The sequence below is a fragment of the Populus nigra genome, chromosome 4 (genome assembly GCF_951802175.1).
Source record: "Populus nigra chromosome 4, ddPopNigr1.1, whole genome shotgun sequence".
NCBI lineage: Eukaryota > Viridiplantae > Streptophyta > Magnoliopsida > Malpighiales > Salicaceae > Populus > Populus nigra.
In genome coordinates this window covers 13498492-13521673 of record NC_084855.1, presented here as the reverse complement: position 1 = coordinate 13521673, position 23182 = coordinate 13498492, and the positions used below count along the sequence as shown (strand labels likewise).

General features: G+C 32.6%; 1 protein-coding gene and 1 pseudogene across 1 annotated transcript; one reads left to right on the top strand and one right to left on the bottom strand.

The window, feature by feature from the left end:
* Positions 1-309: 309 nt before the first annotated feature.
* On the bottom strand, positions 310-1321 carry LOC133691609 (auxin-responsive protein SAUR32). Its single transcript, XM_062112188.1, has one exon. It carries the CDS (start codon positions 964-966, stop codon positions 625-627), a length of 342 nt encoding a protein of 113 aa, XP_061968172.1. The 5' UTR covers positions 967-1321; the 3' UTR covers positions 310-624.
* Positions 1322-6039: 4718 nt separating this feature from the next.
* Positions 6040-7095, top strand: LOC133692070 (L10-interacting MYB domain-containing protein-like; annotated as a pseudogene).
* The last annotated feature ends 16087 nt before the right edge of the window (positions 7096-23182 follow it).

The following is a 23182-nucleotide window of genomic DNA, read 5'->3' as shown; positions in this document are numbered from 1 at the left end:
TTATGGTATAGAATAAAGTTTACCGAGTACAGGAAAAGTCAGTGCAGATACGTGAATAGAATTCTCGGTCTGTCATTGTTGAGTGCTGCGTCGTGATTGTTATTGTATCCAATATATGTTCAGTGTTTGTAAGCGATCATTATTGAACTAAGCAAGCAAATTTAAAGTCTTAAAGAAACTTCTAGGCATGGCCCTACCATTGGTTAGCCTTTTCTATTCTCTCCTTTCCCTGTGCTGTACAAATGATGCCATCACCATTAAAATTTTCAAAGGGTCATCTTCAAGAAAGGAAAAGAAGGGAAAAGAAACGAAAAGAAAAGAAAAGCATTTACTTCTGCTTTTTCGATCGCACATTTTGGTTCCTAACAGAAAAGAAACGAAATCAATTATACAATCGCAACATCATTTTGTCCTCGTCATGATCACACATCATCTTTATCAGCACCATCAAAATTTCCTCATCGTCCAACCATCAAGGTCTATCAAGAACCAGAAAGAAAGAAAAAAAAACCTTAAAAAAGGAAGTCCTAACTCTAGACATCCGAATAAAAAGACTGGACCTAATTCATGGGGTTAGGCCTGTTTGGCACCACAACCCGCCACGATCTTTTCATGATATACATATCAAACCCTAAAACATCCAACATGGTGATGATGGATGGACTTTTCCTTGTCAATCATGCCTTGGACGCACCTAAACTCCTCCACATGACAAGGGATAGTGATGGTGCCTTTTTGATCAAAACCATATTCTTCTTCTGCTTCCTTCAATAACTGTATGAACAGCGGGTGATTGAAGTATATGACAGGCACCACAAATCTCTGCTGCTCCTCTCCCTGGCCCACCTTGATAGCCAAACACCCTTTCGGAACATCTCTCGCCTGCTTCTTGTGATGGTGATGATGAAGATTCGGCAGGTGGAGGTGGAAGTTCTTTAGGCTCTTTTCTCCACCACCCATAATCATATCTTTATCTCTACAAAAGAAAAGGAAAAAAAGAAAGAAAGAAAGAAGAAGAATAAAAACCCTAGAGTTCTTTCTTCTTTTGTTGACTTTTCCCGATAAAAACTTAGTACAGAACTAAGGGGCATGGCCATGGATCTGCTGTTATGGCTTGGTTGGAGAGGGCTAAAGAAGAGTATGCAAGGGACATTGGTACGGTGGTCATGGTTGATAGAAAACCAAACAGCATATACAAAACCAAAAAAAAATAAATATATAGGAAGAGTGATGGAGAGAGGCTGCGAAGTAGGGTTTTACTTGTTTTTTAAACAGACTTGGATTTCTAAACGTCTGATTAATTAAGATATTGATGATGAAGCAAATGATGTTTCTGTTAACGGGCAAAATATTTGGTAGTGTTTAGGATTCCTTGAGTGGCAAAGGTGTAAATTTGGGGAGTGACAAGGGGCAAGACACGTGGACAGTGAGTAGAGAAGGTGGGTACACGTGGATGGAAACGAGGCTATGAATTATCAGCATAGCCGACAACGAGGTGTCGTTTACAGGAAGGCAATTCTAAAGGACAGAAAATAGCAGGGGCTCGACATGTCCACGTAGACCGTCATGATGTCTCGTCAGTTCGTGTTCGCTTGAAATTAACAAAGGGGTAATATGGTTGCGTTTGAGTTTGATTACTGTACAAGGCAAAAAAAAATAAAAAATTAGCGGCGATAGAAATATATTTAGATAGTTTATTGTTTCCGGATAACATAAAGGTAGAGAATAGAAATAAAAATACAAATACCTGTTGGTGGAAAGACAAATATAAAAATATCCTCATAAAGTTTTGTTATTTTCAAAATATAAGGTAGAAAATGTTTCTATAGGAAATTTATTTTTTTATCTAAAAAATTTTAATGTAAAAAACTCTTAATTCTATATTTGTTAAATTAAGATATATAAGGATAAAAATAATTTATTATTGTAGTTTTAAAACGGATCTGGAGATTGATATGAAACAACTCTCTCATCACAGATCAAGAGTATCAACCCAGGTCAACTTTAATTTTTGTTTTTGAAAAAGAGATAAAAACGATGTTGTTTTGAGTAAAAATTTTTTTTTTTTAAAGAAAGTTAATGAGTTTTTTGCTCGGGTTTTGAACGGATCATGGGTTAATTCGGGTTTTTAAATGAGTTAAGCCGATAATCCTCCCTCTATTTTTTTCTTAAATTTAGACTAGTCAAGGTTCTAAGTTTTCCGGGTCTCAGGGTAACTTGTCAGGCCAATCCGGATTTTATAACTAAGTTTATTGTACTATTATTAATTTTAACACTTAAAGTAATCCAAAGTAAAAAAAAAAATCTATTTTTTTTAAATATAAGTTTGACAATAATACATATTAAGGGTAAAATAAATTTTTTATATTTTATTTTTTCTTATCTACCATTAACCAAACATGATACAAAGATAATAATTTTATTTTGTGTACCATTATCAAACACAATTATATCTTTGTTTCCTGTTTTGTCTTTTATTATTTGTCTTTGTTGTTGTTATGACCTATTTTTGGGTAATTCCTACAATATTTATCCTTTTTTCTTTTAAAATAAAAAATAAAGCCACACACCAAACTTGTGAGTACCACTAGGAACACTACTAGCAACTCTTCTTCTCCAGCCAGACAAGTTTTCTTTTTTTTTTCTTCTCCAAACTCCCCCGTAACAATTATTTCCATTGCACGTAGGATTCATTCTGCATGTAGTGCCATTTAATTAACGTAGTCACTAGGCTTGGCCAATGACCACAAGGATTTGGGCTATACCTGTTTCAGCCTAGCTCAACATAAAAAAAGAGAGAGAGGTTGAGCCCTTTATTGGCATAACCTGATTGGATCAGGCTTGGGCTCCAGACCAACATTTAAAAAAAAGGAGAGAAAAAAAATAAGGGGAGAGAAGGTTGTTAGATCGCTAGTCGGCCTTACCCAACTGAGTCGGGCTAGACCCGTTTCAGCCCAGCCCAGATGGTTGGGCCAAGTCCAGCCCATTTAATAAATAACTAATATTAAAATATTAAATATATATATATATATTTAAAAAAAGAAGAATTTTTTTTCAAAGGGAATTTTAAAAATACTTATGGGTCCCTCACATGTTTTTCCAACTATTTGCATGATATCAGACTGTAGACTTACACTATAAGATATAAACCCGGTATTAAAAATACTCGGTTTTCTCCAAAGTGTTTTTTTAATTGAAAAATAAAAAAAATAAAAAAATAAAATTAATTCTCTTTACAAAAACACAAAAATATGTTTCATCTTTGTGCATACGGCCAAATCATAAAAAACTTTCATGTATATTTTCTAGAAAGAGAATTATTTTTATCATGTTTTAAAAAAAATACAAAATAGATATTGTAACAGGTTTATAATTATTCATTAGAGTTTCGTCAAAATATAAAAAAAAATACTATTATAATTAGTTTGTCATTTGTTATGCAAGGACTTAGTTATATCCAAGAAATAAATAAGTCTTGCCCTTAGAATAGTTAGGATTTAACCTAATAAGGTAGAGATTTCCTCACGAATGGAGATATGTCTTGAACCTTAGGCAAGCCAATGGATAGAAATGTGACTTAGAATAACAATCAAATAACAATACAACGTACCTTAGGTAAGGTGCACTGAGGGTGACGTGTCTTTCTCTTGCACAACTAGTCCTTTACTTGGACTCTCACAGACCATTGGGTTTACTAGTGATCATAATACTAGGTGTGATTACTGAACCTTATAACCATAATTTTATGATTAAACCTAAAAAAAAATTTCACCACTCTTAGGAGGTTGATCTGTCATTCGATACCATGCATATCACGACAACTATCTTAGTTTCTTTTATCTTGAGACAGTAACTAAAAATATCTTAATTATATAAATGAACATAAAAAAGGTTATTTCTCTATCTAAAGAACAACTATTTTTTTTCATTTAAAAAGAAGGGATGGAAATAACCACAAATAAATCGCTTTAAACATTTCATAGTTTCGTTTATCTTATTTTACTAGCTTTTAAATATGTTTTATCACATTCACATAATATTATTATATTTGATTAAATAATATGATAATATTATCATCAGATTTCAAATCTCTTAATTTAATTAATTTTGTTTCAAATATGATCAATATCAGATTTTATCCCCGTATCAACCAATCTATTATTTCATGACTTATATACAAATACTTTTTAGTAATGTAAAAGATTAAAATTATTTTTTATTTTATTTTAGCATCATCAATTTAAGTTTTATTATAAATCTACTATAAAGACTCTTTTCTTGAATTAAAAATATAATTTTTTATGATAATTTTTAATTTGAATGAAATAAAAATAATACCTTACAATTAGATTATCTTAATATAAATTTTATTTTTTTATGAATAATATTAGTAATCTTTATTTATTACTTATTTTATCTTTTTGTCAAGAAATTTATTTTCATTCTTAATAATAAACATGTTTTTAAATGTTTTATTAGAAAAGAAAACTTATTTTTTGTTAGTGAACATACATTTAGTGCTGTAGTTATAGTTGTAGCCTCTTCACACGTTAAATCTTAGATATTGTTTCTAGCTTCTCTCATTGAAGGAAGATAGTTTATTAAGTAACAACTAGATTTACATAAATTATGTTCTTTTACAGCTTTTTATCTTATGAGCTCGTTTGTCTGTGAGGTAGCATTTGCGTTTCTTCTAAACGCATTAATAATGATGTTTGGTTACCGATTGAAAGTAATATACAAATTGTAGGCCCCACCATTTATCTGAGGCAGGACCTCGATTATGGAAAAATAGTTTTTTACAAGTTCAACCACAGGTTGAACTTTCTAGAGATCTAAAAGGCTTTGGAAATTTACCAAAGCATCCTTTTCTCTTTTCTCGTTTGTTTTTCAATTCGCATTCATTTCTTTTCAATCAACCCTAACTGTGCACATCAACCCTACAGTAAACCATTACTGCTGCACAATCCATAATAATGACCATCACAACGTCTCTTTCTTCCCATTCAGTAGTCATTGATTTCTCCTTAACAACAGAAAAAGAAGAACAAGAGCAACTCTCATTATCGCAATCAATAACCCCAAAACAGAAATCCAGATCCTGCTTCATTCAGACACCAAAGCTGCAATTTCCAAGGGGTTAGTTTGCTTAATTCACTGGTCTGCTCATATAGTATTGTTAAGTTAATTTTTGTTGCTTTCCTTCAAACCTAGATCTGTTTATTTCTTTTTATAAATCACTAATTTTTTACTCTGGATAGTGATTATTGCTAATTGTTTTCAGATCTCTATCTTATGCCTCCATGTATCTTTAATTATTTATGTTTTGGCTTTTGCTATGTTAAACTAATTAAGGCCAAAGGCAAAGTACTCGTTGCACTGTCAACTATTAATAGTTTTTAAGCCATCAGAAAATACTAGTAGTAATTGTTTGCTGATAATTGCTAACAAATAAATAAACGTAAATTAAACTAATAATTTTCTTTGCTAATTATAAAATCCCCTGATAATTAATGAAACACAATTAAAGGTTTGAGTTGTCCGTGGGTAGTTTTAGATGTTCTTTCCTCTGTGAAGAAATAATTGAGCAATCATTATGGATTAATTTGACAAATATAGTTGCCTGTTAGTTTTGTAATGGAATACACAAGCACCAATTGTAAAATGTCAAAGAATTTCATTATATTGTTATCAACAGTTATGTTATTTGATAATTACAAGGCAAATGTCGTCAAGCTTTTATTTTTTATATTGTGGATGGTAAAGCTGATCGAGTTTCTTATTTCACATTTGACATCATTCAATCTTATGTTGAACTAGTTAATTGCCTGTTAACTGTGGATGTTAAAGCTGATATAGTTTCTTTTTCCATCCTTTGTCAACATTCAATCTCTTGTTAGTTTCTTTGATTGATCTTTTATTAGAAATGCAATTTCCTATTATGTTAGTATCTGATTTTAGCCCTTATCAGCATTCAATATTTTGTTTATATAGTTAATTATTTGTTTCATTTTTTCTTGCATTGTCAACCATTAAGCAATGGATAGGTCTGACACATATGATAAAGCTTCTTAGACCAAGGTAATGTTACACACGTTTTGTGACATTTTCATTAAAGCTATTGAGAGAGACATGATACCAAACACCGATTTCAACAAAGCTGGTTGAAAATTTTTCATACGACTTCATTCAAAGAGCAAACAGGACTTTCATTAACAAAAGCTCAACTTAAAAACAAATGGGATGGGATTAAAAAGGACTAGAGGGTATGGAAAAAATTAATAACTGAAACTAGAGTTGGTTGGTCTACTGAACTTGGGACCATCTCAGCAACTGATGAACGGTGAAAATAAAAAAATTCAGGTTAGTTTTCATTATCAATAACCTCACAAAATTTTTTGTCTTGTTGTATTATTTATTAATCTACTATCATTGTTAAGTACATCCAACTTTCATTACACATGAAATGAGAGGAGCAAAGAAGTTCATGCATGTTGGCATAGAGCCCTCGTTGTGTGCCCAATATGACATCATGTTTAGTAACATAATGGCCACGGGACAATATGCTTGGACTCCCTCACAAAGACTGTTATCAGATGAAGATAATGGGGCTGCTCGAATGAGAAATACAACCAATGAGGAAACTAATATAGAAAAAAAAAGTGGCAACTCTGAGGAGGATGCAATCCCTGATTTCATACATGATGTTAGCAGTATGGTTGGTGGAAGCAATGTCGCAAACGGTAGCAGTAACCACAATAGTGCAAAGAGAAAGGGTGTACATCACACTACACCTCAATGCCGAAAAAAGAAAAGGGAAACTGGAATGGGAGCAAAATTATTTGCATGTCTGGATCAACTTGTTGAGTCTATCTCCATGACCATAGAGAGCATAGCTCCTTCTAGAGATAAAAAAAAAGGTTGTAGCATTGAATATATAATGGAAGATCTGCATTAATTAATGAAGTTAACTTTGGTAATGCATTGCATACCTTTGCAACTGAATTCTTTTGTGCGAGGAGCAAGAGGGAGATGTGGGCTGCAATGGGTTCTATTGATAGAAAAATATCATGGCTGAAAATAATGTTTGAATAACAAAGAAAAACTTAGATGGACAATGACAGGTTTTAACTTATTAACCTATTCATGTCTTTTCATTTATGTTAAATACTATAATCCTGTAACATTTTTAATTGTCTGAAATCTTTTCCACTATTTTTTTCATACTCCCTGTGCTGTAATTATTGCTGGAAATATATGAAGTTGCCTACGTATTTGTGTATTTCTGTAACCAAGTACTTGGAATACCATTACCATGTATGTTTTGACATTATGTATCACTGAATATGCTGTTGGGTTGGAATTTGATGAGTTCTAAAATGTAGACTTTAAATGTTTGGTTACTTGTTACAAAACTTTGGTTTCATATATGGAAACCAAAATTTCAGTTACTATTATTGCAATTCGAATGTTTGGATACTTAGCTTTGAATGTTAGGTTTAGGTTGTTAAAATCAAAATTTTTAGTTGGGTTACTTGATGTTAAATGGTTGGTTTAATACGTGGAAACCAAAATTGATGCTTGTTGTTATTACACTTTGAATGTTTGGATACTTAACTTTGAATGTTTGGTTACTTGCTCTTGAATGGTAGGTTTCATACATAAAAAAATTGCAGTTAGTATTATTGCAATTTGAATGTTTGTATACTTAACTTTGAATGTTTGGTTTAGGTTGTTAAACTCAAAATTTTCAGTTGGTGTGATATTATTAATGTTTGGTTACATGCTTTTGAAAGTTAGGTAATTGTTTTGGAATATTAGTTTCATTCCTATGTATTTGTATATAAATAGCAGTCAGTATGTGAAGGCAATATCACTTTTATATTGTCATTTTTCAAGAAGAAACCGAATGTTATAGTACCTGCAATCAGGTGTGGTGGTTTCTAATTGTTGGTATTGCTCATTACTGTTATTTTTACATCTGTAATAAGTAAGTTGCATTTGATTTAATATTAGTTGCAGCCGATTACTTTCAATGTTATGAAATTCATTATAAACAAAATGCATTCTTAGGTTTGTAAATTCCTTTTTATTTGTATAATTATGAGTACAGTGTTTTTTATTTGTAAGGAAGCAGTTAATAAGAAGTTTGTAAAACCAAAAATTTCTATTACTATAAAAAAGTTGCTTCAATTTGAATATCTTTAAGATAATACAAATGTATGTCTCATACAACATCTTTAATGTATGTAACAATTACTTTGAATTTAAATTCCCATTAAACACAAAAAAAATTTGTATGTCATGATAGATATGGATTCGCACTGGTTTTCAGCACTTTTGACAGGGTTTATGATGATGTAATGAATAACATAGCCAATTACGTTAATTATGGTCATTCTTCTGTAACGATGAAGATTCCAGTGGTAATCATAATTCTGATAATGACAACAACAATGGTGATGATTCAAATGAAGAAGGTGAGTTGTTTTGGAAAAGGGAGTTTGATCGTCATAAATTGGTTCTATGCACGGCGAGTGCCCTTATATTATATTATAATACTTATATATATACAAAGAACCTTTTATGGATTCGTACAACACTGGAATGCGATGGTTGAACGAAATATTACATGGACATTGGACACGCGTGTAAACACATTTAGGATTGATGCGGCGATATTTCAAAGTCTTTGCTTTCAACTTGAAAACCAATATGGGTTAGAAGCATCTAGAAGAATGTGAGTTTTTCAAAAAGTTGGAATAATTCTTTATACAATAGCATTATGTGCTTTCAACAGGGAAGTTCAAGTGAGATTTCAACATTTAGGTGAAACTATTAGTGGGTACTTTAACAAAGTTCGTAAATTAGTTTGTTCGCTCGCTACAGATTTAATACAACCTGCAGATCCTGGGTTTGTAAACATACCGTGTGAAATTATGAACAATCCAAGGTATATACCTCATTTCAAGGTAATGTAATTAATTGTCTTTATTGATGTTGTTTAGTATTAAATAAATTTGTGAAATTTATTTTTTAGTCAGCTCAAATTGATGCTTGTTGCTGGTTTCTCTTATATTAGAGTTGTGTAGGAGCTATTAATGGTACACATATGCGTGCATGTGATTCTTCAGAAAACCAAATTTCATTTATCAGAAGAAAAGGTGTGCCGACCCAAAATGTTATGGCTGCATGTAACTTTGACATGCAATTCATATTTGTTTGAGCAGGTTGGGAAGGTAATGCATATAATACACAAATTTTTCTCGAGGCAATTGACAATCCACATATAAAAATTTCTAAACCACCAGAAGGTAGTAACGTGTGTGTGTGTGTGTGTGTGTGTGTGTGTGTGTGTGTGTGTTAATGTTATTTTTATGCATTTTTCATTTTAAAAAAAAATTATATGTATTTAAAGAGAAATACTACTTGGTTGATTCGGGATATCATAATAAATATGGATTTTTAGGTCCATATAGAGGTTAGAGATATCATTTGCAAGAATTTAGGAGGCGAGGACAACCACAAACTCGTGAAGAAATTTTCAACAGTGTGCACTCTTCATTACATTGTGTGATAAAACGTACATTTGAAGTTTGGAAAAAAAAAATAGCAAATCTTACAGAATATGTCATCCTTTAATTACAAGGCACAAGTTCAAATTGTTGTCACATCCATGTCAATTCATAATTACATTAGAAGAACTACAATGCAAGATGTGGCATTTATGGAGTTCAATCGTCATCCTGATTTTGTTCCCAATGATTTTCTAACTAATGTGCCTCCACATTCACAAATCCAAAGACACCATAGGCCTTCGTGAATGGATTACATACGTGATGAAATTATTGCAAGTTTAAAGATACAATTATAAAATATTGTTCTAATATGTTTAGGTCTCTTTGCAATATTTTATTGGTTGTAAGATTACTTTTTATGTAATTGAAAATTAAGATTATGAATCAAGTCCTTTTAGATAATTATACTATAACATCAAATTGAATCACAATTTTTAATCAAACACTTTTGACATGCTTTTCATTACTATAAAGTTGAACCATACTTTAAACCAAACATATATTTCAACCTCACCAAGCATAATAAAAAATGCTTTTTCAAAAATTATTTTTATTATATCTCAGTCACAAAAGTTACTATAATAACAAACGCACTTTATGACTCATTATTGTTAATTCAATTTAAGTTATATTAAGGTATTGATTGAATAATTTTTTTTTTCCAGACATTATCATTTGGATGGAGAGATAATAAAAATAAATAAATAATAAAATCACCTATTCAGATATAAATAATTTGTACGAGACTCATCTGAAAAGATATTTAATGTCAATATGATGGAAAGATTGATTGTATTGAAGTATTTTGTCTTGATAAACATATGATATTCAATCTTGATCTGATTGAATTACATTTCTTATATTTTTATCTCATCTTTGGGCTCTTCCCTTTGGATGCTTGTGACCGTCAACTGGTGAATGAAAATCAACTGACAGTAGAATGAGAATCCTGGGACTACGTACTTTGCACGAGCTCAACTCTTTTGGTTCAAACATATATAGTCGGGAAGAACAAAATCAGGCACAGGATAATATAACCCTTGGGCCCCGTAACCAGGCTGGCTACATTTCATTGTCCTTAGTTTTTCAGAGAGAGATAGAGGGAGGGAGGGAGTTAAGGAAAAGTAAAATAAAATAAAAAATAGGTGAAGTGTGCCAGTGCTTGTACATGCACAAAATGAGAAAGTAATATTAGAATTCAAGTAGGATATGAAAAACAAATTTAAGATCCATAAATGCAGCGTAAAATGGTGGGCAGATACTGCAGGGGATTTCATTTTTTATTTATTTTATGAAATCATGAATCTTTAATGATATGGTAAATCTCAAAATCTGAAATTACATTTTTCTTTCTATTGGTTAGATATGAGAGCATTTGTTTTGGATTTCTTAAAGATTCAAGAGCTTCTTCTTGAGGACATGAATCTTAGGGGGGCGAGCGAGTTTTCTGAAGAGATTCATTGTTTATGCCTTTCCAACATTACACGGATGACAAGACAGGTAAAGAAGGAAACCGATTTATAAATATTCTTTTTAGACTACAATTCTATACAAATTAATATGTCACTCGATAAATAATAATAATAATTAAAAGGAAAAGATGCAAAAATTAATAGTATATCGAATATCTTGTACTTTGTCGTCACTTCTTCTTCTTTGAATCGAGAGCAAGTCGAATCATTCTTGTAAAGCCGTGTTTTTTAATATATTTTTCACCTGAAAACATATATATCTAGCAAGTAGAGGGAGACACATGAGGGCAGAAAGATGCAAAGTCAAGGAAGTGGAGAACAGAAAAACCATCCAAAGTGGAGGAGTGTGCTTTGCTTTTTGAAGGAAGAAAAAGAAGAAGAAGAGATAAGGATCTCATTTTATGCTTTTGCTTTTTGAATCACAAATTTATTATTTTACGCAACGAAATTCAGTTGACTAGAGATCTTGTCAATGGTTTTATACCGTGTGGTTCAGTCACGATTACGATCGCAAATGTGGATATGATCACAGCTAAATGGAACATTACGAGTGAGTGTTGTGTAATGACCATCGTTATATTACATGTTAAACATTAAAAACTTATATATTTATATTAAGGTTCGATACTTATAGAAAATAATTAATTTCAAACCATGGGTTTTAATATAAAATTCATAATATCGTTGCTTTTGCATCCACGATAGCCATGACAATAATGGCTGTTGCTGCTGCATGGCAGCAACCGATTCGATTACGATGTCTATAATAACAATTTCCTATGGGCTTCTTGGTGTTTTTTTGGGTCCGATTAACACTTTTGTGGAGTTCAGTTCATATTTCTTAAGGAAACACCGATCCAAAAACTTGCCGAGCCCAACACTATTGCTAGCTTAAAATCAATTTATAGATTGGACTCGTAGGGGACCTGAATCTAGTGCTTCTATTGGACTCTTTTCCTTTTTCTTTTTATTACGGAAAATGGAGAAGCGGGTCTAATTCCAGGACTCCATTGATTCAACATATCCGCAGCGTTCCATCTTATCTCTACCGGTCAAAGCTAAGTCTGTAATGATCATGATATGATTAGAATGGATCGATGCTACTCGGCCACCTGGGATCTAATGATTGAACCATCTTGTTGCCTCTTGCAGTGTAATCTCATTTTTTCGAATAGGTCAAAACAAAAAGCTGTAAACGGTAACTTTCATTTTGCATCCCTCAAGATTCTTTAATCTATGGTTTCTTCCCCCGTGGTTCAGGTTTTCCTAATGCTACCCTTATTATAATTTCTAAGAAGATTTGATTCTACCCTTAACTATCAATAACGAGCGGAAAAATCAGTTTTGTAGGCTATTTAATGAATAGAGGTGTGACATTGAAATGTTTTTAAAACTATAGGATAACATCTATAAGGTTTAAAATATTGTTGTAGAAGTGGAATATTAATGAACGTATAAGAGGCAAAAAGGAGTTTACTCGATTGTAAAAAGAAGTTGTCCAATTATGACAAGAAACAGGACACAGTAATTTGCAATCCAATGGTTCACCAAAACATTGTAGATAAGAAGGGTTTCCCTTCGGCATAATTATTAGATCCTGGGACTATCTGCTTAATGTTATATAAACTCTCTGAAAAATCATATCTTAGAGCTCCAAGTGTTTAGAGGTATCTGTCAAGGCGATTCACCATCTCCTTTTCTTTTCAAAACTACAGCAGAAGGGTTATCGAAACTGGTTCGACGAGCTTTCAGACTTGAAGAATCTAATGCAAAGAATTCAGGTGACTGGAAATCATGTGTTTCTAATCTGCCATATACAGATGACACTTTTTTTTCTTACTCTTGTTTCGATTAGAGATAGCAACACCTTGTCAAGTTAAAGAAGGAATTCATCAGAAGTTGGGATTTTGAAATTGAGATTCATTAATTTAGCGTATAGAGGTTAAATTAACTAAGATTTGATCAAATCTTAACAAGTACCCTGATGCTAAGTGCCTAAGCGCAACCCCACTACGTACTTCTGTTCTGTAATTAATTCACAAGCGAAGAATGATTCCTAGGATTAAACTCATACTAGCCTATCCATGTGAAAAAGAAAGGTTTTAACAACGTATCAAAGGAATCATCCAACCCAAAACTTATTATTTTCGTGACGGCTAGACCATCGACTTTTCTATCTTAGCGCGTGATTTTGTAATTTGTCAAATATTAGTGTGATGTTTTAGTCAATAACGAAAAATAAAACGGTTGTGTTACAATCAGTAAGAATAAGAGAATATTGATTCACTGAAATTCAATATAAAAAACAAGTGTTATTCTTAGATTAGAAGAATTTGAGAGGCTCCCGCACCGAAGGCATCCGAAGAGTTCTTGGGTGCGTTGAACTTATTCCACAAAGTTCTTGTCAATGAGAGTCTAAATATTGATGCTTGCTGCCCATTAAAAAAATTATTCAACAGTGATGCTGTGAACAAGAAAGTCATAGAGACAATCTTGGTTCAAAGGGCAGGCGTCATTATACTTTATGTCTGTAACAGGAAAGATTGTAGTGCTTCAAAAAAACTGTAGTTTTGCTATTGGCCCAATTCACGCAACATAAGGTTCATATAAGAATTAATGCTCTCCGTCCTGACTCTTGACTGCCGTGGGACAAGGGGCGAAGGCAAAGCTGTATGCGTGCATTGGATCCTTCGCTAATTTTAAAGGTCTAGGTTACACTAGTTTTGTTGTATAACCGTGGAGCCATATACTATAAGCTCCAATAGTACAAAGTTACTATAAAGTTTTGGTCAGGTTGTACACATACCAATCACACCATGGAAAGATATTGCGGTCTTAAAGCTTTCATAGGAATTCATCAACATGGCCCCTCTCTATAAAATCGAAGGCTAAAGAAAAAAAAAATGGATAAAAGCATAGCAGAAAGTGGGATACTTTATGTTTGCAAAGGTCAAAAGATTCAATTTCCCAAAAGGTGGAGCTTTGCGAGACAGCATTTATACATGCAATCCCCTTTTCAACAAAGGGCTAGAGGAAAAATTCTGAAACAGGAAAAGATGGTGAGAAGAAAACAAAAAACAGAAAAAGAAGTCTAATTAAGCACCACCCATATCCAGGAGTAAAATCATAAAGATTGGTCAGATTGATCTCAAGGTACAAATGCTGACATCTGTAATAACATTAAAAAATGGAGTTTGCTTCCTAGGTTACTCAGTGAAATAGAATAAACTGGTATTCATGTAGCTCTTTCTCCTCGTGACCTTTTGCCATGCTCTTGCTCTGTGATTTTCTATCATTTTGTGCTCCCACGTATGCTTGTGCGAGGGAGAGAAACAAGATTATTTAGGCCCATATACAACTGGCATATATACCTGTGTTTGCCTCAGTATAGTGCGACTCTTTTTGCCTTCTTTCAAATCTTACTTTATTGTTTTTGTTTTCATCTTTTAGCAAGGATCTCATCTATTAAGCTCACATGAGGAAAGTAAGGCAAATAATGGGCAACGAGGCAAGCAAGATAGAATAAAAATGCTCACCAAAATTCAACATCCCATGTCATCGCTTCCCATTAACGTTGACTCTCAAAAATGAACAATAGCTTCACAAAAAATAGAGAAAAACTCACTGAAAACATGAGGTCTTACCCGCATAATGCTCGTCTAGAAACCGACCAAGCTTTTCGCTGGAGAAGTATGACATGTAAATCCACATTGAGGGGAGACTTCATGAACCTGCTATTTAACACAACATCTAAAATCAAATTGAGGTCAGTATTGATCTGTCAAAAGAGAATTTAATTTGTGAGCTATAAGGTACGGGAACTTATAACCTTGGACCAGTAGCTCGTCATGGGAAAGAATTAGGGCTTTAATTGAGGAGATTGTAATTTCGCCAATATAGTTTCCTTACAATTTCCTGTCTAGTAATGTAAAAACTAATATACTATAATAGAATTTGTGAGCAATAAAAAAATGGGACTTACTGCTTTAAGCCAATAGCTCGTCTTTAAAAAGAATTAGGATTGTATTAATTGAGAGATAACTTTGCCAAGACAGCCTCTTTCCATGACGTGACTGACAATGACACACAACACTCGGGCACAAACTCCAGGAAATGGCATAATTGTTCTCATTTCAAAGTATTATTCTAGCTTGGCATATAAATAGCAGTTCAAGGGAAAGCATAAATTTTTATTTTTATTTTTAAAAAAAAGAGGTATAATGTTTACTACTGAACCCAGAGAAAAGAAGGCCAGGTAGAATATAACACATTTTCAAATTGCGGGCAGCCATGCATAGGAAGTCTCCCATGTTCACATATTTAGCTTAGATTTGAGAAAATAACAATCTTCTGAAAGCACAATCAAAGGAAGAAAGGGCACGACTGTGGAAAACTTCAAATATCCGAGCAAAGATTTTGAATCTAAAAATCATATCAAGAGTATGCAAGGGCGTCTAAATCTTTAGTGCCATCAAGTTTTCTATCTCTTTCTCTAAAGAATCGAGAGACTTTCAAACAGGGACAGAAAGTGCATCACTTTCTTGCTTGTGCATCTTCACACTGCACATGACCTTTTCTTTGTAAAATATATTCATTTTGAGATCGGAGCCACAGCTGCAGCGTGTGACCCTATAAAGCAAGAAGGGAGAATAGAAGAAATATTTCCAAAAGTTCAAAGCCAGATCTTAAAATAGCACAAACAGACAGATCAGATACACAAAGCCATCATGGGGAAAATCTACCTAATAATGAACTACAGGAGGCTTTTAGACTGACAGAAAAAAAAAACCCATCATTACATGATCAGGGAAAAAGAAAACCTGAAAAAAGAGTAATGATGAGACTTTTTAGTTCTCAACATTAGAGATTGGTAGGGGGGGAACATGATTACACCAATCTGCATACAAACTAACAACCCTAAAGCCTAAAACGAAAAACCAATGATTAAAAAACTGCTTATTCTATCCGCAGAGACTAAGAAATATAAAAGCAATTGAAGTAAAAATAAAACCCTTACATGCAAACCATGATCGAATCCTCGAAGAAACCTTTAATGGAAGCAATAATTGGGGGGAATGAAGCCTGGTCCGACGACCCTAACACATGATCTAAGATATTAGATCTAAAGATAGAACACTTGATCAGACTGATCAAGAAAGAGTCCTCGAGCCAGACAACATTCCCCTCAAAAAAAGAAGCTCCCTCTGATTGCAAGGAATTTGATTGTGTGTGTATGTTCGTGCGGGTACGTGGGTGTTTCTCTAACTAGTCTCTTATCTCTCTATCCCCCATGAGTCTCGCCTATCTTCAAGGGGGGCTTGGGGGGGAGAGAGATTGTGGATGATGAATGAAGAGAATGATATGGTATGAGGGTTATAAGAAGATTAAAAGGAGTGGAAAGCAAACGAAAAAAAAGACAAAAGATAGACGCAGACCCGACCCTACCAGCTGGGGTTTCTCAGTTCCAGAAATGACCACGAACCCATGCATCTTTATCTCTCTCTTTCTCTCTCCATGTATTAGTATACTCGAAAGTGTGATAACGTGATATATAGCACTTAATTTTACAAATACTTTGTATATTAAAATAATACTTTTTTATTTTTTTAAAATTATTTTTAATATTAACACATTAAAATATATAAAAACATTAAAAAAATATTAATTAAAAAAAAACACAATACCTAACACACCATATATATATATATATATATATATATATATATATATATATATATATATATATATATATATAAACAACTTATTTCCCGAATACTAGTACTTATCTCATAAAGTCATTCATTCATTTTCGTTCAAATAATGCTCTACCAATATTGCGTTTGTTTTTACATTCAAAAATAGCGTTTTAAAATTTTATTTTTTTTCAAATTATTTTCCTGATATAGATAATTTTTAAAAAAATATATTATTTTAATATATTCTTAAATAAAAGATATTCTGAAACGATCGGTGAACTTCATGATAGATCCATCTTTGTCGTTTAAACCCTTAACCACCGTTGGATTTGCCAGGTAACACCTCGTACAAGATTGAATATGTACACAAGTGAAACCTGCCTTTGGATTTTTAGCTAGGATGGCTGGATGGTGTTATCATACACGAACACTGTTTACTGTGACTGTTCTGCGTATTGTAATACGTAACTTATCTAGAAATTAAATGTTTATTTAATCAGTTGTTTTTTAAAATATTTTTATTTAAAATTATATTAAAATAATATTTTTTATTTTTTAAAATTTATTTTTAACATCATCATATAAAAAAATATCAAAAAAATAATTTAAAACTAAAAATAATTTAAAAAAGATAGTACAATAATGTCTAACGGTGGCTTAAATACCCACCATGGACCACAGGAAGGTGAGACTTTCGTACTATGCAAAAAAAAGCTGTTATATATATACATGATTATTATAAATAATTGTCAATAATATATAATAAAGGAATCAAAGTAAAGGAGGCCTAGAATTGGGTCAGAGGAGTGGTTGAGTTATTGAGCTGCCCGGTCATGGAAAGCCCGTTTAATATAAATACACACACTGAATAAGAAAATTAAATATAATATACATATACTCCGTAATATATAGAAAGCAGAAGAATTTTATTCTTAAAAAAATTAAGGTTTTTGTTTTTCATGAAAGATGGACCCTCGTCTGCCGTGTCACTTTTGAGACAAAGGCGAGAAATTCAAGGCGATGACCGACAGATAGAGTCAGGGGTCCACGCTCTCCTTTTCACTTTGGCTTTTTACCCCATTCCAATTCCTCGGCGACTCTACGTTTCTTTTCTTCTTTAGGTCAAAACTAGCTATGGGCCGCCGCTCCACTCTGTATTTTTATGTGAAAAAAGCAACGTTGAGGCACTGTTTGCCCATTTCAAATAAATAATAATAATAATAAAATTGAATAAATCGATTTTATTTTAATAAGAAGATAAAAACAAATTAGCAACAATAGTAAACATATAAAATAATCATGATAACATGAAAACAAATCCTCTAAAAATATGTAATTAGATAAAAAAAATATAAAAAAAATGAATCGAGTAAATTCGAGATTACATTATAAACATGTACTTGCGTAATAAAAGGTGAGCCACCTCAAGTTAACATGCAAAATCTGTAACCCAAATAATATGATCAGGATAACTCAACATATAATTGTTTTATAAATTGACCATTCATGAAGGTTTAGGCCATGACTTTGGTGATCCGGGGTTAGGTCAAGTCGGGTTTCAATAAAAATAGAAGGAGAATTGACCTCGTATAATTCAATTAAAAACAAGTGTTAACTCGTAACCCAATTAACCATTGGGAAACTCAATCAAAATCCATTGATCTTTTTATTTTTTTTCAAAATGATATCATTTTTATTTTTTTATAAAACAAAAAAAAATAGAATTGACCCGAGTTAACTCACTTGACCCGTGACCTAGGACTTTCTGTGGGTTGACCCTTGAGTCGAGTTTAAAAACCATGCGATAGAAAACTTGGCCACCTGGTATCTGATGATTGAACCATCTTGATGCCTCTTGCAATGTAATCTCATTTTTTCGAATAGGTCAAAAAAAATCTCATTAAAAATATGTAATTAGATAAAAAAAATGGATCGAGTAAATTCAAGATTGCATGATAAATATGCACTTTTATAATAAGGGGTGAGCCACTTCGAGTTAACCTACAAAATCTATAACCCAAGTAATGTAATCAGGATAACTCAATATATAATTGTTTTATAAATTGACCCTTCATGAAGGTTTGACCCATAACTTAAGTGATCCGGGGTAGGTCAAGTCAGGTTTCAATAAAAATAAGAGGAAAATTGACCTCGTATGATTCGATTAAAAACAAGGTTTAACCCGCAACCCAATTAACCATGGGAAAACCTAATCAAAATCCATTGATCTTTTTATATTTTTTTCAAAACGATATCATTTTTATATCTTTATAAAACAAAAAAAAAATTAGGTTGAACCGAGTTAACCTACTTGACCCTTGACCTAGGACTTTCTGTGGGTTGACCCTCGAGTCGAGTTTGAAAACCATGCGATAGAAAACTTTTAATTAAGACCCGTAACACATATTATTAAATTGAAAACACCATGCATGGAAAAACGAAAGAAGTTCAATTCTCAACAAATCAAATGTTGAAGGATCATACCAGGAAATAAAATCAATTACATAAAAATATCTCAAATAAAAAATAGAAATTAAAATAAAAAAGGTGAAAATCAAAATTAAAAATAAATTAGAGGACAATAATTTATTTTTTTTTATCGGAAGGTTAAATTGAAAACAAAAATAATAACAAGAGAACAAAAAATAAAATGAATGAGAACAAAAATAGAAAAAATAAAACATCACAAATTAACTTGGATTGAAGGATGGCATTGAAAACCACCAAAATCTTAACAAAACAACTAAAGAAAAAAATTAAAAATTAAAAGAATGATCAAATTAAAAAACATTATATATACGACAAATTAGAATAGAGGATTAAATTGAAAATAAATAAAACTTTAACAAAAATTCCAAAGATGAAAACTAAAAATCAAAATAATAAGGATTGAAGTTAAAATACAAAAAAAAAAGCATCAACTTGTATTTTTTAGGTAGGAGAAAGAAAAGAAAGAAAACAAAACATCGAATGACAAGAAACCACCCAACAATCATCGACACATGCCGCATTAGGAGGAATAGGATGCTACAATTGATCATCCAATGACACGATGAAAGAGTATTTTCTGCCAATAGGAGGCGCCACACGTGTTACCAAAAATGTATGGGCGCCTCTCATTCAACAATAATATTTTTTAATTAAATAATATTTAATTTAAATAAAAGGACATATATGCCTTTGATTATCCAGACAATCACAAAAAAAATTTCCTGATAATTACCAAAAAAAAAACATAAAAAACCTATAGGCCCTTGACCCTATGGTTTAATCTCTTGTTTTCACTCTAAAAGCATATTTGTCAATTTATTAAACATTAACAAGCAATAAGACTTATTTATCCCTTCCTCGCCAAGTTTATTTTTATTTTATTTTAGGGTAATTACTTCAAAAATATTCACGAATTGCTAATGTATTTTTCAATAAAAAAATTTAAATTGTGTAGAGAATGACTTAATATGACTCGTTGACTTGGTGGATCAAAAAACAATTTGGATAACCGTTAAAAATATAGTTTGACTTAAAAAAAATTCAAGATGATATCTTTTTTAATATTGAGATGACAACATATATATTGGATCATCCTGAGTTAACTTAGGTCAACTTCCCAACTTCATTACCCGAGTCATATGACCTGTAGAAAGTAAATTGAAGAAAATTATGAAATTTGATTCTTAATCAACCTAATATTGAAATATAAAATTGAAAAACAAATCAATTAAAAATGGATAAAAAAATAACTTGTGTCAACTCAGGTTAACCTGTTAAAATCATGATTTAAGTTATGAGACTGAGATAACTTTATAGAAATCAAACTGAAATAAATTATAAAGTCTAATTCTCAATCAACCCAATATTGCAGGATGAAATTAAAAAAAAATAACTAAAAATGATCTAAAAAGATTTGAGTCATCAGGGTTAAACCACCTAACTCATGACTTCAAGTAATAAGATCATTATAACTTAACCATCTAGGTGATGGCCTAGTGGTAAGAACTTGGGATTAAGAAGTTTGCTCCCTCTGTGATCTCAGGTTTAAACCTTGTGGTTGCTCATATGATGGCCACTAGAGACTTACATGATCATTAACTTCAGGGCCCGTGGGATTAGTCGAGGTTCGCGCAAGCTAGCCCGAACACCCACATTAATCTAAAAAAAAAGATCATTATAACTTCATAGAAGCAAACTGATAAATTATGAAACTTAATTCTGAATCAACCTAACATTAAAGTATGAAACTGGAAAAAAAAAATCAATTAAAAGAGGAGAAAAAAACTTAAGTTAACCGACTTAACCCTCCAAACCTATGACATGAGTTATAATATTAAGATAACCTTATAAAAAACAAATCAAAATAAATTATGATGTTTGGTTTTTAAAAATTCAAATATTAAATGATAAAAAAAAAAAAAGATGATACATATTAGCATTATTTCTATCTCTGTAACTACAAAATACTATATATGTTCTTCAATTGGCTTTTGATCATGCTGTTCATCCAGCATTCATCAAACATCATCAGCATCCTAACTTATAATTGCGTTGTTATATACTAGATGAATAAAAGATTTTAATTTATTTACCACTAGAGTGTTCCATACTTTGTGATCCAAGTTGACGTGGGTACTTGCGCTCTTTAAGAAAATCAATCAACCATAGCTGTATTACTACTTGATCAAATCTATAATTATTGACGAAAGGAAACAAATCGGGCGTGACCTTGAAATAAAGATTTCTTTGGCTTATTAAAAACTGTCATCTACTTTCTTGGTGTCCAGATAGAGACTTGGCACGTCCATCATCTTCCTATGCACATCGCCTTAAAACATTTACATACATATGGGTCCATTGTCTTCCCCGTGTCGTCGCTCTGAGTATTTAAATGCATGTCTCCTCCTCTTGGCCCCCAGAGACTGAAATTGTTAGTGGAATGGATCATGAGGGTCTAATTACCTATTTGGTCACACGTCAATCATGCTCGAGACGATGCTGGGCACTCGTGGTTTGTAGTCATAAATTGTCAATGCCTGTTGCAGTGCTGAAAGATACCTCACCTGAAACGTTGTCTCATTAACATTTATTTCAATGATAAGTGAAGATTGGCCCAGCGCTGTTCATACTTCGTAGTCATCTAGCTTTTGCTTTCTTGACAAGCGAAGATTTTCCTGTGAATTTTATTAGCACTTTATTGGACAAGACTTTCGGCCGGGAAATCAAGCGACGAGATTCTTAACATTTGACATTTACAGAAGTCAATGAAAACAGTGACAATGGATAATTATATTGCCGTTCATCAAAATGCTGCTATGATTTTCTTCTCAATCTTCACAGCAGCCTTGATTAGGTAGGGGTCATGCAGGGTGATTCTTTTCATCAATTTTTTTTTTCTCCTGCAAATATTACCTTTGGCCATTTGATTCCAGACATGATTAATCACAATTAATTAGCCTTGAGGATCAGTAGATAATGGAACTTGCAGAGCCTTACTGGGTGAAAACAACTAGGCTTTGTTTTCATGTGAGGTTGAGCTGGATGGTGCCCGTAAGACGTGCTGCCATGTTTGCTATCACCTCTATAACACAACCAAGGCTCCCCCACCATCTCTCTCTCTTTATCTACTGTATATCAGAGTGACAAACGGAGAGGACGATACTGGCTCCATATTTCAACGCTTTCACAGTCTTGAAAATTGTGACTCTATATATAGACAGGGAGAGAGAGAGAGAGAGAGAGAGAGAGAGCCCGAGAAGTGAGATCGATAGAAACAACACGTAAATGTCAAATCCTGCATCTGCAACCCATGTTGTCGACTCCGCCCTCTGAATCGTATAATAATTTACCAATCAAACACTAGCTGCTAATAAAATAAAACCCAACAGTAATAGTATTAAATTAATCAACATTTTCTCATCTTAATTTGCTCTCCAGCAAGCACCATCATGTCCCATTGTACCCATATGGATTCTCAAGCTTTAAAAATGCATGGTCACGTGCCACCTATCTCCATCTACACGGGGTTCGTGTGGTGGCGTGTCAATTGCAGGAGCAGTTGAAAGGGGGGGAAGAAAAAGGGTTAATCAAACTTTATTATAATTTAGAAGGCAGCTTTTTGATACTCAAGTCAATTTGGTGACTGGATCGAGAAAGAGTGGGAGATACTGATACAGTCATACTCTCTCTGTAAAGTGAAGAAAACAAACATATGCTGGAGCTTGCGTGGGTAGCGTTCTCCATTTTTTGAATTTTTTTCTAGACAGCCCATCTGTCATTGTACACTTTCTCCTATATGTTATTTGACACCTCAAAGTTTTACTATAATTTAATGCTGTATGATCACCGAGGAGAGGACTTTTTAAGCACCTAAGAACTTGTTAACTATAGGTTGTAGCATTGTAATTAGTGAGAGCAACAAGTACAGTGAGACCTCTCTCTTTGT

Excerpts from the sequence above, each read along its gene's own strand:
- LOC133691609 (XM_062112188.1), bottom strand. The coding sequence starts at position 966 with ATGATTATGGGTGGTGGAGAAAAGAGCCTAAAGAACTTCCACCTCCAC.